Source organism: Morone saxatilis, unplaced genomic scaffold, assembly GCF_004916995.1.
Source record: "Morone saxatilis isolate NCDOM2014 unplaced genomic scaffold, NCSU_SB_2.0 Contig18, whole genome shotgun sequence".
In the NCBI taxonomy this organism is placed as follows: Eukaryota; Metazoa; Chordata; class Actinopteri; family Moronidae; genus Morone; species Morone saxatilis.
Genome location: NW_023339740.1, coordinates 1,338,662 through 1,355,513, shown reverse-complemented (window position 1 = coordinate 1,355,513; position 16,852 = coordinate 1,338,662). Strand labels below are relative to the sequence as shown.

The following is a 16,852-nucleotide window of genomic DNA, read 5'->3' as shown; positions in this document are numbered from 1 at the left end:
ACATACCTATGAATATTTTATTCAATTTCTGACAATACATCCTCCTACATATTACACCACAGACCATTAAAATAGAGACCTAAAAAACATTTAAATGTGTCTGGCTTAAATGTCTCCTGCCTGTGTACATACGCTGTTTCAGTTACAGTTCCCTGGTTTATTTGTCTGTGACAAAACCATAATCAACTCAAACTAAACCAAACCGACAGAAAGAAAACCAGGGGTCAGTTTAGCAATAGGACGAATGTGACTGGAATTCACGCAGGTCATTTAAGCTGCTGTGCTAGATAAGATCTATTATCTTTACATGCTATGCTGCTACATTATCCTTGACATATCCCCCAAGCTTTTTTACTACACATTTAACTGATGATGGCCTGTGGGAGTTGTGCTGTCTTACCGCAATCTTTCAGCTAATCAGTAAAGGGGCCATTGCCTCCCTGCTTCCATCTTCCTATTCTCCAGCAGTCGTGTGTCAAAACATTAGTCTAATTTAGTTGCAACTGCCTCTGGCTCCACCCAAGCTTAAAAGAGTAAAATGATCAGCACTGTCTTATGTAGTATACAGCCCCTGATATTAATCAAAGCCAGTGAGGGTGGTGTTTGGGGTCAGAGTGTATATCTTTTGGAGAATTAGAATTTACAAGTACCCGAGACATTAGTGCTCGTAAATTCATTATTGCCATTTCCACACATAAGCCCCTGATGTGGGCATTGTGAATCATCTGCCAACCAGTGCTGTCATTTGTCTGAGGGAGCAGGAGAGGAGAGTGATGGAGCAAAATGAAAAAGCTGAGAGAAATGCACGATGCAAATGCACATACACACACACACACACACACACACACACACACACACTGAGGAGAAAGCAGGACGCTAACAAGCCCAAACATAGACACAATTACAAAACACACAACCTGCAAACAAGCCCACCCCTGAGTGACTCGAATAATCCTTTCCTTGCAGGACAAAAAAAGCTAATTTTGCTTGCATAATCAGTGTAGGCAGGCTTAATAAGCAAGTTCAGATGTAATATAAAGTAATTAAGAGTAATGATGCTTTTTGACATGAATACAGTTTGCATGTAATTTGCAATCGGTAATCTGTCACTGCCACAGTAAGGTCGCAGTGTATTAGTCTGAAAGGACTTCAGTAAATGGAGGTGCTTCGCAGAGGCTAAACAGTGGTGTAACAGAGGTAAAAATTTGGAAACAGAAGATACAACAGTTGAATCAAAAGCATGAAAAGGCCCGAAACTGTATTTCAAATGAATTTTGTCTGTCTCCAGATTAGGTCATCGGACTGTATTGCCACAACTCAGTCTAACACTGGGTACAGGTCAGTAGTTCCAATCATTATTGAGTGGGGTATGCTTCCCATCAATGTCAGTTGCAGTCAGCAATAATGGTGCAGATATGTAAGCCAGTTTAGGATAATCCATACCACTGCGTTGATCTCATTCACGTAATTGGAATTTTTGCTTGGAATGGACTCGACCTGCGTTTGCACAGGTCAAAGGTTTCCCCATTCTTCATTCCCCAGACACAACACATTCTCAGTACTGTGGCCCTTCTGTAATTTCTCGATGTGCAGCGCTCTGCAGTCAAGTTAGAAATAACAAATTTGCAACATCCAGTTACAGCTGATCCACATAGGACACATGAGCAGCGTGTGACGACTGCCTCGCTGAACTGCTGCAGCTTGCATGACTGAGGTGTCCACACAGAGAGAGCTGCTGCTGCCAGCCTTATTATTAGGGCCCAAGCACCAACCAGTGCAAGGACCTATTGTAATGTAATTATTATTATTTTTCTGTGCCTTTAATCGCATTTTTGAACACTTTCATGCTCGTATTTATCACAAAACTTTGCACAAAATTCAAACGTGGCTAAACTCGACGTATCCATTTGTACCCGTGCATGGGTGCCGCCAAATGGCTAAGCCCCGCCCCCCCAAATCAGCCCTCAAGACACGTAAGACCGACATGTACAAAAATTGGTACGCATGTGTATCATGATCAGACAAGCAAACAAGCCTCTTGGAGGCATACACAAAACTAAACAAGAAGTCGGACATTTCGGATTTTTTTTTTTTTTTTGGCGATGTTTTGCTGACATGAATAAAAATTGGCAGGCATATGTATCGTGTCAGGATGTACAAGAAAGCCTCTTGGAGCCATATCCTACACCTAACAGGAAGTTGGCCATTTTGAATTTAATGTCAAATTATGCCGCCATTTCTAGGCCTTGTATTTTAACAAACTCCTCCTAGGGAATTGGTCAGAACGACTCCAAATTTGGTGAGCACATTCTAAAGACCTCCAGGATTTAAAGTTATGCTCCTCATTAACATTCATTGAACTAGTCCGTGGCATGCTGTCAAACTTTGGATGTGCCGCCAGAACACACGAATTTGCTATAACTTGAGTGTACATTGTCCAATTACCTCCAAACTTTACTTGTCTGATAAGAGTCCCACCCTGAACATATCTATGTGATAATATTCACTAATAGTGATAACACCACCTAGTGGTGAAAGGGAATGTCATTTTTTATACTTTTATGTATATCTTCCAGCAGATTGACCAGATCCAGTTCAAATTCTGTCTGAACTCCCTTAGGATGATGATGATAACAGCTTATCAATCTTAAGAATTTTCAAAGAACAACGTTGCCATGGCAACACAGCAAAAATCAGCCTTTGTGTTGAAACTTTGCACAAAAGCCAGTCGTGGTGAACGCTAACGTATGTTCTTGGTCACGTAGATGGGCATCGTAAAATGGTTTAGCCATGCCCCCCAGAATCAGCCCTCAAGACATTTATGAAAATTGGTACGCATTTGTATCATGATTGGACAGCAAAAAAGCCTCTTGGACCCATAATCCAAACACAACAGGAAGTCGGCCATTTTGTGGACATTTTTGACCACCATTTGCCCACGTTGTATTTGAATGTACTCCTCCTATGGAATTTATCAGATCAACTTCAAGTTTAATCAGCACAATCTAAATACATTCATGATTAAAAGTTGTGCAATTTACAACATTCCGTCGAACGGCGTGCCCGTGGCGTGGCGTCCAAATTCGCCATGAAAAAGGAAGTTGTCATTACTTCAGTGTACGTGGTCCAATCTCAATGAAACTTCACATGTTTGATAAGAGTCCCGCCCTGAACACATCTACATGACAATATTCAGATATAGTGATAGCGCCACAGGCAACAGGAAGTAAGTGCTGCGTGGCGATTTTCATCTGAGTTACGTGACATTTTCATGTTGTGGTTCGCACGTGTTACGCTGGCACGTGTCGTGGCCGCAGCACACCCCAAGTTGCGTGGAGTGCGAAGGCCCATTCATCGCTGCTTGCAGCTTAAGTATTAAGCTTGTCTTTGATAAATACAGTACAATAAAAACGTAGAATTTGACAGCAGGTACACTGATAAATGACACTAGAGGGATACCTACAGCATTGTATTTGAGGGGAGGGCCACTGCGCAGGCAAAAGTATTTGACTACTTGTGACTACCAGTGAAACCGTGTCGATCAACAATCCTCTAAAAACCTGGTCCTACACAAAACATCTTCCTAACAAATGACCCCACATGACCTGAACTCAGCAATAATATCTCATAATCAAATGTGCAGATTGTCATTAAATGTACTGTATTACGCACATTCATGCACCCTACTGGATCAACAATTGGATTTTGATGACCCAATGAACCTTCCTCTGGCACCTCCCTCAGGACAAACTTTTCTTGACCCCCATTAGTAACAGCTAAATCCTCACACATTGAAAATAACCACTGTACGGGCGCCCGGTTAGCTCAGTGGGTAGAGCTGGCGACCCATGTACCTGCTGCAGCGCCCAGGTTCAATTCCGACCTGCCGGCCTTTGCTGCATGTCATCCCCATCCGGCCCATCTCTGCCCCCCTTTCCTGTCCTGTCTCCAGCCGTCTAAAAAATATACTTATAAAAAAAAAGAAATTAACCACTGTAGCTTCTATGTGCTGCTAGCATGCTGGTTAGTTTTGTTTTTGGTATAACTTCAGGAATCTTTTCTCATACCGTAATGCAAGCTGGAAGCAAGGACTCAACCACTGCTTATTGTGCTGGCCTGTGGAGACTGCATGGGGTGGGATGTATTAAAACAAATGTGCTTTGTGACCAAGGCTCCCTCAGTTCAAGCTGTCCAGCTGCACACGCTATCTCTCTGTGGCACAGAGGTGGCTGACAAGTTCAGCAGCACATCTGGAGCAGGCCGATGGGAGATGAGCTTTTAATTATAAAACACAGTCTCAACTGAAGGAAAGGAGGCCACCCGTCAAACGTCCAGAGAAAGTGTTTGTGCGTTACTTCACTTTGCATTGTCCTCACATACAGCCTTCTGCACACAAACACATATGCTCAAACATATGCCTACTGACACACACGTTCCCATATCCCCACAACACAATTTTACAACTTTTACAACTAATGCTACTACTGTTACTTACTACTACTGCGGATATAACTAAAAATAACCTTGTATCTGTAGCATTTTGGCTTCATAATGTATGTCTACCCAGATTTACCCTGCTGGCTGAGGGGGACTGAACCAACAACCTTCCAGTCACAAGCACATCTTCAAAATGTGCTGTTCTTTTCAAAATAGACAAGCCTAGACAAAGCATACAGGAAAAGAGAAAGCTGACCCTGATCGAGGCTTGCTCAATTGTTATCGCGCATAGAGCAATAAGAGGCGGGGCTTAGGAAGAGTTAGTTTGCTATCTGTTATAATTCATCCCAATATGTGAATTTATTCAAAGAACACCTCCATATAATAGACAGGAGAAGCCAGCTCAGCAAAGACCCACAAAAAAAGAATACTCAAGAATGGAATTATTTAGTAGCACCATGAGACAATGCAAAGCTTCTTGTTTGTATAGTGACACTAATCATGTTCATCCTATGATATCAGGTCATAATTATCAAAAACATTTGTCCACATAGGATATCTACAGGCTCTTAACTTAACCATACAACAGTATCTACACATGTTAAGTTGTGTATAATAATGAGGGTGCTGTCAAACTTGAGTGTGGGCACTTGATGGGTGTATTCATCAGTTGTTTATTATGAAATGCACAACTTAAACTTGACAGCTAAAAGAAAAGAAAGTTAAGGAAAAAGAAACCCGACAGCCCTTATAAAAATTCAAAGGTGCGGCTTATTTTAAGCAACGGCCGAGTTCCTCAAAAAGTCCAAATCTACCAGGCACATATGAATTGTTATTTCGCAAAAGATGGGAGTTGAGCCCTGATAAGATCTGTGAGTTATTGATTACAAAGAAGAAAGAACAAAGTTGCGTCTATAATGCATCGCGTATGAAAAATGCACAAGTGGAAAAGTCAGAACATCAAAGGCAGACATTGTGTAAGATACACAAGAAGAAATAATTCACCAAGGCAAGTGATCCATCAGACAGGAATTAAATCTTCAAAGCAAATACGTGTGGCAGAAAGAAATAAAGGCTACATTAACTTTTAATTGCTGTTGTGATGAAGCTGCCCAATTTATACCTTTTCTGGTAAAAACAGATACATTTTGACTACTTTGCTAGGTATACATTTGGTTTTAGAAGTTGGGGTTCATGGACTGGCATGCATGAATGCATATCTTTTTTTTCAAAGTGTATTTGTGTGCATATGCATGATTGCCCCCTCCCATCCCTCTGTGCCTCGTGGCCTGCTCCATGCGCTGGCCTTTGTGGTGCCTGCTGTCCACACTGAAGTGGGCTGTGATAGCTCTGTGGGGGCTCAGATGAAATCTCCGCCTCGTTCCTGACTGACCAACAAAACAAAGCCCTCGGGCTAGATATGAGTGTAGAAAAGAAGAAGGGGGGAAAAAGGTCAAGGCTCAGCACTTCCTGCAGCTCAGAGAAACCAATGACCTGATTTTGTTTGTATGGTTGCTGGCATGTGAGCACCAGTGATGCATGCACAGCTGGGTGTACACGGGAGATGGAGTGGTGGGGCGGGGGGGATTGTCACAATCAGTCTAATGTGTCCTGAGGAGGGAACAGAGGACAAGAGTGGGGGATGGGGAGGGGATGGAGAATTGGGGAATACTGGTGAGGAATGTCTTCCATTCAAACCAAATGTTATTGCACTTTTGTTCATATAGCAGTACTTTTAAAATAAAAGTGCGCAATACACTACTTTTGAATTTATTATTGAATTTTTAATGGCGATTAAAAATTGTAACCGTTGCCCAGCACTAAAAAAATTTTCCTCTCTTCTTCAGTGAAGATAACTTTATACGTGTTTCATAAGGCACATTTCTATTATAAGCAGAAATGTTAGCTGCTAATTTGTCAAGTTACTCTGAGCAGATTCATGAATTATTAACAACTTTAAGAAGTTCAGTTTTAAAATAGTCTTGGTAGTATGGTAAAATACAATAGTTCAAAGCTATAGCAATCGACTAGCAAATACATGGCAAAGAGAACAGTACTATGCATAACTGATAATTAAGTAATATCGAGAAAGTAAAAGTATTTTAATTTGCTCATCTAAGAATGGTACGTTCTCATTGAGATGTTGATTAAAAACAGGAGCAGCAGAGGAAAATAACCACAGCCCCTGACATTTGCTGTGTTGCCGTCATAGTGCTGAGAAGTAATCAGTGCCTGAGCATCTGCTAATGTGTGTCGCGAGATCGCTGGATAACAAGGGACAGCACTGTGTCTTTGCTAATTGCAAACCTTTTTCCCACCCGCCACTCGCAACCTCAAAAGACGGATAGAAAATGCTACTAATTTTACATTTTAATAGGATTAATAGATGTGTGTAATCAGCTCTTGGTCTAATGAATTCTTTGAGAAAGAAGAAACCTAATCAAAGAGATGTTTATGTTGTTGCAGTTTTGCATGGCAGTATCAGACCAGAGCCCTGTGCGATGTCTGGTAGGCTGACACAGCATGTGAGCCATCTTTCCAGGTGTAACCTTCAGCAGTGAACAGCAGCAACACTACTCTATCACACAGTGTGGAATCTCTTCCTTTCATGCAATGGCACTTCAGTGGGAGCATAAAGAAGAGTTCATTCAGCTATTACTTGCCATCTGTTTATTCCAAATTGATAAGAGAGGTAAGTGGCAGGCTTGACATGTGTTTACATCCAGTGAGCCACTATTACACGCCGCAGCATGTTTTCTGGTTCTAGTTATTTATTAAGGGTGTTGTCTCCTGAGCCTTCTTTATTTCCTCTGATTGAATGTTTGTTAATTGATCAAGCAACCCTAATATAAACTCACTCTAGACTCTAGTTCACACTGGTGAAACTAATGGGATGAATGCAGAGTTCTGCATTCAAGTTGCACAGTAACACTTTATTTGGATAATCCGCCTACAAACGGTTTATAGAGTAGCTATCTCAACTGTTTCACTTGGTCTGTAGATATTCAACACAGTAACTGTGTAGTATCTTTGCAGGCATCTTTTTTTGTCATTATTTTGCACCAAACTAAATATATTTTTTTAAACAGCATTGTTGTTTTTTTTATTTTAATTGTATATGAAGTGGTACTTCATATTGATATGAAACAACTAGAAAAAAAATCTCGTAGGCCGGAGTATATTGTATTTTTGGCATTATGTCACAGGCTGGGGGGCCGGCAATTTGGGGTCCCTTATCTACAGCTCTGGTTATCAGAGCACTGATGGTACATGAGCTGCCTCTAGTGGTAAAAGGAGGAATCTCTAAAAAAATATGATTTGAATAAAATAAATGCATTAAAAAACATAACACTATCAAAATGCTACTGAAATGCAACTTGAAACTATGATATTGCTAAATGTACTTTAAAATATGTTTTGGATTTCCTGTAATACTTTGTGTGAACCTGCTATGTAGTCACACTCATGCACGTAGCGTGCGCATACATACGTACAAGATAGTAAGAGGAGGTTAAATGAATGGTTAAAAAACATTGCAATCGTGGCTCCAAATGGCAACTACTGGGAAGTGTGGATCTTTTCCAACATACTAGCTCTGGTTCTTGAACCGGTTGCATTCAGGATTCAACAGCAGTCAACAATAAATAATCTTCTTGTTAGGAATAAATCTGCCTCCTGTGTGAACTGCCTACGCTGCTGTATTTTAACATCAGTTATATAGGTGATTCTGTAAGGCACAGTAGTTACATGTTTTTAAATGAAAGGACCAGTGTGTAGGATTTAGTGGCATCTAGCGTTGAGATTACAGATTGTAGCCAACTAAAAACCCCTGACTCAACCAAGTGCGAGGAAGTAACCTGTGGTGGTCGGGCAACTCAGGAAAAATGTGAAAGACACGAGTTTAACATGGCGGACTCTGTAAGAGAGGACCCGCTCCCTCTGTAGATAAAAACTGTTCATATTATATTCCCTTTCTGCCAATAGATCTTTCTATATGACCTTTTCACACTGACCTTTAAGTATTATGTTGGTAATGGAAATATGTTCAGAATATATTGCTTTTTTGTAGTACTTGGAGCCACAGCTCGCATTTTCTTATCATAGAAGTAAGCCCAAGACAATTTGAGTTTGAGACCCCTGCTTAAAACAATGTTTTTAAAGGCAACAATTAAAAAACTGATTAAAGGAACCAAATGTGCCACCTGCATATTTATTCAAGCAACACATTCCAGACTCTGTTAATAAAGGGGGAAAACTCTTGCAGCTCTTGCAGTGCCTAAAATGGAAAGGCTTATCCAGTGACTGTGCTATAATACATGAATATATGTTCATTAGAACATATTTATATAGCATATAATAGCATATTTTCTGTGTAAAGTTGACATTCGGACCTGATGGTTAAACCACAGAGGGTCAGGGAGGTCACCAAGAACATTAAGATTCTTAGTTTTCGTTTGTTTCTCCAGACACCATTGACCATATTATATTAATAAATAAATAAATAATCAAAAAACATTTATCCGTCTGATAAATCTACTATCACCCTATCATTTCAGGTGACCCAACATGATGTTCTAACCCTGAGGCTGAGAAACTATTGGGCTGAATCAAAATGTCTAGACTTCACCACACTTGCAGACATGCAGACTTTGCAGGTGCGCTCCAGGGAAGCGAGTAAAATGGACGGTATTTGTATAGCGCCTTTCTAGTCTTCCGACCACTCAGCGCTTTTACACTTCATGCCACACTCACCCTTTCACACACATTCACTCAGTGATGGCAAAGTCCATCAAACAGAAACTAACTCAAGGAAGTCAGAAGGTAAGGGGACTATGTCTTACATTGCTATGTACAGCAGAGCAGAGGCTTGAGTCCTCCATCATGTATTCTAGTAAATCTGTAAACCTGTGTATACATGCAGCTGCTCAGTGATCAGATTTCTCTCTTATTTTAGCTGTAATAGTGACAAACATGTTTGTTCCTGATGGGGCAGGGAGAGGACAGTATAGCTCTTCCTCACCAACATGTATGAATTTAACACAGAGAGGCGCCTTTGTGTTAGTTTCAGTTTTAGTTTGACTTTGGGTGGAATTGTTTCAGATACGAGAATGCATCGCTATGAGTAGTTATCTCTCCTTTCATACAGCCGCTATGATACTTTCCCCTTTTGACATGTAAAAAGCTGGCCAAGAAACAGGCGTTCTGCAGGCGAAATCTACCGGGGACCAGATTTTCTAATCCACTATCCGTCACATATTTAACAAGCACTCACATCCCAATAAAAAACAACAATGTATTTACACACCTTGAAGCATAAAGCAAGAGTTTAACACAAGCTGTTATGTTGCTGGTGTGAATACAATCCAATACAATACACACTGTCTTAATGAGCAGGTCTCTGTTTTGTTTGTATACTGAGCTCTATACCAGCCAGAACTGGCAAAAGTACATATATTCTTTACTCAAGTAGAAGTACAGATACCGCTAAAGACCACTAAAACTAAGTAATGATTCAAAGTACAAGCTCTACTCCTGGTGAGTCTTAAGGATACTTGCTAAACAGGGTCGTGTTTGCCTTACTTGTCCATTTCATCTTGATAAGCTTTTTATGTTGTTTTCATCATGCCACGTCTGTTGTGCACACCGGTGTTGATGTTAAGAAGACATGCAAACTGCTGCACATCAAAAGGAATCTTTTAATAGACTTATGATGAACAAATAAAAACAAAGTCAATCATATTTCCCACAACTATACAGACTACATCCCAGGAAGATATTTAACTTTTTTTTAATCAATTGATGGGTTTTAAAACTTCTGGTTTTACCATCACCATACAGTGCACACACTATTTCAACAAAAGTGTTTTTTGTTAATACAGTGCTTCAAAAAGATAACATTTGTTTCTGGACTGTTGCACTGGATTGCGTTAGATTTTCCAGGTGTTTGTGTTCCAGTCCAGTCTTGCTGTTTCCAACAGAATCTTTCCCTGCTCTATCAAGCAGATCATACACGCCATCTTTACTGCTGCCACCACGCTAGACCATGCTGTGTACCACACCTTTGTAGCAACATGACTGCATGGATGTTCAGTGATAATATTTCCTGTGATATGGGCCTTTGTTTCACTTTTCTTCAAGTCAAAGTAAGAAAGCAGCTCAGTGGCAGACTGATTGAAAGCTTTACACACAGTATATTCTGTGGCTTTCTCAGAATATGGCAGGCCTCTACAATCAAGAGTGATAATCACAGTGTTTAAAGAGAAATTTGATATAATGCTGACATATGGCTTCAGAATGGAGGTGTACAGCAGAGTCGAGAAAGTTAATCTTAGCGTGGAAAAGGTGGGAGCAGCACTCGAGAAGTGGAGCACAAAGCCAAGAACTGATTATCATTTCGGAAAGAGAATAAGGACATTATTCAAACAAATCAGCGATGGAAATCATGCAAATTATTATTTTTTTCTTATTTTTTGTGAGGCTGGTTGGAAACAATGGTTAATAGACATAAGTAAAGTTCTGTCTCTTTTTTGCTGGCACAATGAGAGAGGAGAGGCGAGCGAAGAGTCCACAAAGATTCCTGACCTCCTCCTCCCTCCACCTATTTAAAGGTAAACCAAACATCTGTGCTACGTTGGTGTATGAAAACATGACAATAAACCAAACAAACTGAAAGCAAACAATCCTTCCCTGTGACTCAGTGGCCTATGTAACCTTCAGCAGCTATTGTTATTGTCTGTGAACTTGTGTGTGTGTGTGTGTGTGTGTGTGTGGTAAACAACTACTTATATAGCCTCATATCAAGAGCAGGTTCACTACAGCAAACACAGCATCTGTTGCCAGGCAACAACAGGAGGCTTTAGGAAGTGCTCCATTGAGCAGCGAAAGTCCAAGTCAAGTCAGAGAGAAACAATGAGACAGATATTGGCGGTGAAAGACTTCTGCAGTCAGGGACGCTACGTTACACAACAGCACATCAAACTGATGGTGGAGAATGGACAGAGACAGCAGAGTCATTGCACTGCTCTGATGTTAATTAAGGCCTGATGCTGTGATATTGAAACCTGCATTAACCCTCTGAACCTTCAGTTGTTTGGTTTTCACTCCATTCCGTTACAGGCTTATAGACTGTTACTGTAAATTATAATAAAGACATAAGTCACAAAGTGCTTTACAGAAGCAATATACAGCAATCAAGACAGGAGCCACGATGCATACTAAAATAAAAATTCAATAAAAATACACAATAATTACATAAAATGCAGAGGTGGTGCACACAGGTTGTCCAAACGCCTGTCTAAACAGTTTGTCTTCAGCTGCCCTTTGAAAGAATCTACAGAATCCACAGACCGTAACCACAAATTTCACCAGGCACGGCCAAGGTTGCCGAAGCTGATCACTCCCATTTTAGGCAATGCTCGAAATTCCACCAGAAGCGCCATAGTGCATCCTGGGATTTTCTCTCCATGGCTGCTCTATTTCTGAAGGAAGTTGTGCTCCACTGGTGTCAAGCAGCACAGAGCAGATCGTATTGGCAGGAAGTCAGACACAGAAACGGCATAGAGAATCCAGCCTGGGACGCATGATACGCAAGTGCACGTCTCACATAGGTTGAGTCCTTGCAGCCTGCGGCCCTTTGCTGCATATCATCCCCCCTCTCTCTACCCCCAGTCAGAGGCAGGTTGAAATTTAAGTGGAGAAACACACCATTTTGTATCCTTTTTAAGGACAAAATGCACAAGTAAGTAACGTATGCAAGGCAACATTCTCTGAGGAGGTGCTACTGCCTCAAAAACTTGATCGCCATGGGTCTTAAGGCAGGTGTGTGGGATAGACAGTAAATTGAGCACATTTTACTAGGGAGCGGGGAGCAGGGCAAAACATAAGGGTGCAGTAGTTATATATGCAGGAGCCAGGGAGCCAGTGAAGAGATCTAAGTACAGACGTAATGAGAGACTGTCTGTTTGATGTAGTGAGGAGTCATGTGGCAGCATTCTGAATTGCCTGAGGAGAAAAGTGCATGCAGTAGTAAATGAGATAAAGGCATCTACAACCATCTCTAACTCAACAGGTGAAACTACTGATCTCAGTTTACCAACATTTCTAAGGTGGAAAGACAAGATCTGGTCTTATTGATGTCAAATGACGAGTATTGATCAAATACTACCACTAAATTATGCAGGTTGGAGTGGGCTGCAGAGGAAAGAGGTCCAATGCTCTGCATGATCATAGGGGTGACCACTTCTGGAGCAATAACCAGGACCTCTGATTTATTAGCATTGAGCTGTAAAGCATTTTCTGCAGTACAGTCCCTAATAGGGGTGAGTCAATCAGGCCTAGCTAAACCTACAAACTAGGTTTGGAGTTGGCTATAATCTGCAAGTAAATGGTATATGTTTACAACAGAATCATCTCTAAAAGCAATCCTGTTTTCATTCGCTAATTATTCCCAGTCACATTCAGTCATGTTCCTTTTAAGAACTGTTGAGCTACAGTCGAAAAAACTCTACACTTCCTACACATACGCTGCACATTAAAAGCAATCTAGTAGCTCAAAGAGTGTAATTCTTCCTATTTCTGCTCAGAAAGTGGCAGAACAGAAGTGATTGGAATCATTAGCAGTGTTAGACTCAACAATGTCCCTTCTCCCACAATTTCACACCTAAACTGTGGTTTTGTTTGTTGAAATCAAACTAATGGAATATTTCCAGCTTCTGCATGTCAGTGTTTCCATCTTCAAAATTAGCTTTCTCCATGATTACAAAAATGAATCCATAGATGTGATTGGACTGTAACTATTTATGTATTTACTTTATTCATTTTTTTGTGAGTAATAAGTTACACTACTAGGCAAAGTAATATTAATACTGTAATATTACTAGTAATGCCTTCAGACAGTATTTCATTCAAAAAGGTTAAAATCAGTTAAGAATATGATCTGTTGTTTTTTTACTATATTTTACTGTTTGCTAAAACACAACCCTTCAGCTCCTGAATGTTAAAAAAAGATAAAAAGAAGAAGAAAGGAGTAACTGCACCTAGTCTCACAGCTGTAACAGAGTGCTTTTTGTACACTGTGCAGCTCCATCACTGCAGCTCCAAGTATAACAGACGACACCTGACCACACTCAGCTGTGATGTTGGCGGTGGTCAGAGGTACAAGAAACTGAGTTATTGTTTGCATGCCACATATACAGATTATATATTTGAATCTGTTCACATGACATTTGTTTTATAAAACATCCCCATCCAGATGAGAATGCAAAAATTATTCAAAATGCTCATCTAGGAAGCTGGGCTAATAGGTGGCGATAAAGTCTACGTTCAATACTACAGAAGAACATTCTGAGCTTACTGTATATTCCTTTAGAAGTAATGACTTTAAAATTCAAACTATAATAGCCATTTCTTTAATTTATATATTTATTTGATAGCTATTTCCTTTATTTATTTAACACCTTTCCAAAACACAGCCTAGCAACGCTAACCAGACAAACACAAACTGGTAGTCTATCATTGCAGGGCTCATGCGCATGTGCAAATACAGGTGATGAAGTCATCATTTTCCAAATGCATCATTGTCCACACAGATACACAGAAATGTTTTTAAAAAGTCTGCACCTTAGAAGGCATTTTCAAATAATAATAATAATAAGAAGAAGAAATTAAATAATAAAAGAAATACAGAATAAAAAGGATGCATTTTATGAATAGGTGCCTTTCAACACACTCAAGGATACCTTACAGGCACATTTTAAAAGGAAGTTGATACAGAACCTAGGTGTACAATCTTTATAAGTACAAAACTCATTGTGGTTTTAGCCATTCAAAACAAAGTTGTCCCCTATTGAGTCTAAAGAGGAGTTTCAAGACAAAGGGAAGTCTGGTGGAAAGCTGGTGTGGTGTGGATCTGAGAGTACTGGAAGGTGTGTAGAGTTCAGAAAGAGGGCTGGTTATGAAGGTGAGAAACAGAATAAAACATAAAAAAAAAAAACTGGTTTGAGTGTGTATGAGACGCCAAAACGTAAAGGAAAATATTAGTCTTTGTGCAGTCTTAAACCTTTCAACACATGAACACTAGTTCAGCTGTGACACTGTAAATGCAAGCACACACTCATGCAACAAGGGAAGCTGTGTGGGAGGAAACAGCAGTTAAAGAGTATTAAAATTCTACAAAGTTGACAATATGAAGCCCTGAAGCTGCTGGATTCTCTCCTGTGACCAACTAAACAGAGAGGTGGAATCTAGAATCCTCCTCTCCTTTCTTGAGCACCTCTATCGGTCTGAGAGCCTGTAGTGCTAAACATTTTACTCACTCTTACTTCTCCAGACTTACATAACAACTTCATTAGAAATTAGAAAGTACATTAAGTCAAACAAGCACATTTTAGCAGTGCCATTTATCCATCATTTGGACAACACTTTTAACTTTTAAAACACTGTAAAACCATCCTGTATGAGCAACTAAGTATCTGTACCAGGGTAAAGCTAGTTACTTCAAACTCAAGTCGTTTTGTTTAGTTCATTGAAACATTAGGTCAAATCAGTCATCTCCCTAGAGACTATAGGACAGCCGTTGTTAGTGGAAAATAAGTGCTGACAGGCTGATGCTCGATGCCAACACAATGCCAAGGTCACGTTGGCAACTGTGTGAGGGCTTCATACACAACAATGACCATCCTGCTGTATGTCATCCTGCTTATTGAACAGCTACAGCTGAGGCACGCAGCCACCGACGTGAAATGTCTATTTCAAGCAGCATATCTCACTGATATCAAAATCACATGAATTGCACCTTATTCATATTTTTGAAATTTTCTCATTCAGGCAAATATCGCTGGAAAATGTTTTAAGAGCTGAATCAAACTGAATATGATCTTTTATAAGGTACAATCAACCTCCAAATGTTGCTTATGCTGCTCAGTCTGCTCTAGCATAAATGGTTGTGTCCTTTATGCATTACTAAAGTAAAAGCAGTTCACCACAGAGATAAGTTACAACTTAAAGTAACAACTAAATAGTTACAGATCGACTGTAAATCATAAATAAATCTTTGAGTGTTGATTGACCACTTGCCTTAGTTCAAACTATACTAGTTGGGTTCTGCCCCAAGTAATCATGTTGCAACAGATTTTAATAGCTGATCTAGTAAAAACTAACTAGCAGTTACTGAGCCTGTAGTGTCAACTTTACACCCCAACTTAGGTGAGAACTTACACATAGCTGCTGGTGCAAACCAGTTCAGATATTGATTAAGCATTCCTGTGCATTTTTAAAAATACAATAGGTTTATAAGATATCGCTATATTACTATCACACTGAGTATCCTTGAGAGGTCCTTAAGAACTCAAGATTTAATTTTGACTTCATTACACGATTAGATATGTAAACCATGTCAAAACGTTGCATGAGAATCATGGAGAGTTATGTAGATTAAATATGTGTTTATATGCTGTTGTTGTTGTGGGTTGTAGAGGTAGCCACTCATGAAGCTTCAAGAAAAACAGGCATCTATATGGTAACTTCCTCGATTTACCCCTTTATCTATCTGTCTATCCATCAACAATATCTAACCAAACTACAGCAAGGCTTCATGTAACAAAGTGACCACTCATCACTCAGAGGGTCTCTCAGGTGTTACACTTTTTAACTCACAAACAATACTAAGCTCAGTAGGCCCACCTCTCACCTCTAAGTAATGAAAAGATACGTCCAGGCACCACAGGCTTCCTGTTGACCAGAGCAAAGGACAGCTCTGTCTGCAGGAACACAGCCGAGGCTTTGATGAGATGCTGTCCAAAGCGCAGGGTCGACATGTTCCACTGACTCAGGCCTGGAAAAGATGCAGAGACAGCAGGTGATCAATATCCTCAGACTGAACAAGGATTCTGTTCATCACACACATCCACATAGTGTACAGCTGGAAGCCCTCACTGAAGAATCCTACTGCCTTTTTTTATTTAATTAGGATCTTACTTTGCTGAGAGTTGTAAATTCAACAACTGGAACATTAAAAAAAATCATCAGGAGAATAAAAATAAACTGCACACATAGATTGTATATCAAAGATACAAAAATAAGCCATGGAAAATTTAACTATTTGAGCCTACTATAAATAGCCAGAACTAAAATTACTTTGATATCTCTTTCAAAAAGCTTTGAGGATGTAGGCCAACTTACTCTAACATGCCACCTTCACAAATTCAGAAAATTAATTCAGACCGAGACACTCACCCCAAGAATCCCTCTCTCTCTCTCTGACTGTTTTCACCAGATATTCATAGAGGCATAGTTAAAATAAAAAACTCTTATCTATACCAGCCAGAAATGGCTCATGTTTGAGTCACGTGACCAAAAATATTTTTGACTGGAAAGCAGTGACGGTGACGAGACTCCACCTTCACTAACGGCCCAGATG

General features: G+C 40.0%; 1 protein-coding gene across 1 annotated transcript in view; it reads right to left on the bottom strand.

Moving 5' to 3' along the window:
* fhit (fragile histidine triad diadenosine triphosphatase) overlaps window positions 1–16,261 on the bottom strand; it is a 128,455-nt gene extending 112,194 nt beyond the window's left edge. The window contains exon 1 of the mRNA XM_035662254.1: window positions 16,145–16,261. Coding sequence (XP_035518147.1) covers window positions 16,145–16,250 — 106 coding nt within the window. The 5' untranslated portion in view covers window positions 16,251–16,261. The remainder of the gene's footprint in view (window positions 1–16,144) is intronic.
* Between the last annotated feature and the right edge of the window lie 591 nt (window positions 16,262–16,852).